At 31.4% G+C, this 1,883-nt stretch overlaps 1 protein-coding gene across 1 annotated transcript in view; it reads left to right on the forward strand.

The window, feature by feature from the left end:
• P32 (complement C1q binding protein P32) overlaps nucleotides 1-432 on the forward strand; it is a 7,418-nt gene extending 6,986 nt beyond the window's left edge. Inside the window, exon 6 of the mRNA XM_089251213.1 lies at nucleotides 148-432. Coding sequence (XP_089107339.1) covers nucleotides 148-294 — 147 coding nt within the window. The 3' untranslated portion in view covers nucleotides 295-432. The remainder of the gene's footprint in view (nucleotides 1-147) is intronic.
• Nucleotides 433-1,883: the final 1,451 nt, after the last annotated feature.

The following is a 1,883-nucleotide window of genomic DNA, read 5'->3' on the forward strand; positions in this document are numbered from 1 at the left end:
TGGTTGGTAAAGATTTTTTTCTCCTATGACCCTCTTTAAAAAAAGGAGTCTGAACATTCTGGCAACTGGTGTATAATCTAATTTTCTCAATCTTTTATTTAAATTTCATGTTTAAAAAAGTAAAAATAAAATTGTGTTTAATTGCAGTACCTATATGATCTATTGATGAACTATTTGGAAGAAAGAGGCCTGTCCACAGAGTTCGGTGATCGTATGGTGGGTCTGTTTACTTCTTACGAACATAAACTATACATAAATCTTTTGAAGGGAATGAAGACGTTTGTGGAAAAGTAGCTTTTGAAATCTAGAACTGTTATATTTCTATGCTTAGGCAACATATTGTACTGTTCACATCGTCAGTTGGTAGACGAGTCATAAATTGCCATCTGATTGCTTGGAGTAATAAAATTACAGTGTTTTTCATTTATTAAATTTTGCATTTTCTTGAAGGAAAAAAAAATCAAAGACCAGGATTATTATCAAAAAATATTTTACTTGATACATCAAAACATTTCTCATATGCATATACATCAATAAATTTTATAACAATTTTCATACATTTAAACATGTATTGGGGAGGGGTTTGAATATTTTGTTTTCAAACATCATACAGTTCAAGATGGACCAGTTTTCAACTTAGCTTGGCAACAATATAATGGTTGCAGTTAAATTCAATCATTCACGCAATTGATGTAGTCTCTCCCCACTGAATTGTTTGCACAGTGGATGTCCCTGCAACCGTTTGCAATCCAAAGTATGTTTCTAAAAAGTTTTCAAATGATACAAGGTTACTGAAATGTCTTAAATTTCCCAGGGTGGGTTCTATATATAAACATTTTTTTATGCATACCCTGCATGCTAAACCTTCCAATCAGTAAATACAGCTTTGAGAAGTCATTTACAAAAAGTATTTTTAAATGCAACATTAACAGATATTTTTGACATTTATGGTTCACAAATTGAGAAATGTAAGTTAAATTCAAAATTGTAAAAAAACTCTAATTATGTGTCAAAAAATATGGCTATTTGTGAAGGGGAAAAAAATGTAGTTTTCACATTGTATTTATATAGTCCTTAAAAGGCAATGAAAACTTGCCACTTTTGTTGTTACCGAAAGTGTGATTTTGTGTGTTTGATAAATTGAAAAATATTAAACTTTTTCAAATGACTTTTCATACAGCGGGATCTACATGTCAATAATTACAACTTTCAACACCCGAGCACAATCCAGAGGTTTTAAATGCAGGGAGGGGACCTTGAATATAAGCTCTGGTTAAAATTTTTGTGGGCAAGCATATTTCTAGCCAGGTAGAGAAGCTTCAGACTATTTTTGAGATTTTAAGTAACTGCATGTCATTTGGTAACATGCTTTTAAAATTGTGGTTGCAGAGATATCTGCTTTGCGACAGCCTGTATAAAGGACTTGCTTGCTGTACTCAGAAGTATGATGAGTTTGAGATATTCATTTAGTCATAAAATTACTGAAACGGTGACAAGATGAATGAATTACTGGAAGAATCTCCTTTGCCTAAATATAATTAAACTGCCTGTATGTGAAGTTCTCGTTATATATTCACATTGATTCAAGTAAAAGGCCAAACATCACTAGAAGTTGATGATTCCTTAAATTGTTTGACATTTTGCTGGTCCTTGGATTCAGAAACAGCTTTTATACATCCAAGTGTGTCTTTGGTTCATTTGAGTATGATTAACCCTATGTGTGCCAACAAAAATACTAGAATAGGTGTTTTAATATTAAAAATTAATGAAAAGTTTTAAGTTTGTGATTTTCACAAATCACTATTGCGTGTTCAAAGCACAGAAAATCATTCGGAAAGTTACAGAATACTATTAGGAAGACATTGCTTTATTATTTTAAATTC

Source organism: Pholcus phalangioides, unplaced genomic scaffold, assembly GCF_987345545.1.
Source record: "Pholcus phalangioides strain wild (caught in Gottingen) unplaced genomic scaffold, Ppha-v1.0 ptg000024l_1, whole genome shotgun sequence".
Taxonomy (NCBI): domain Eukaryota; kingdom Metazoa; phylum Arthropoda; class Arachnida; order Araneae; family Pholcidae; genus Pholcus; species Pholcus phalangioides.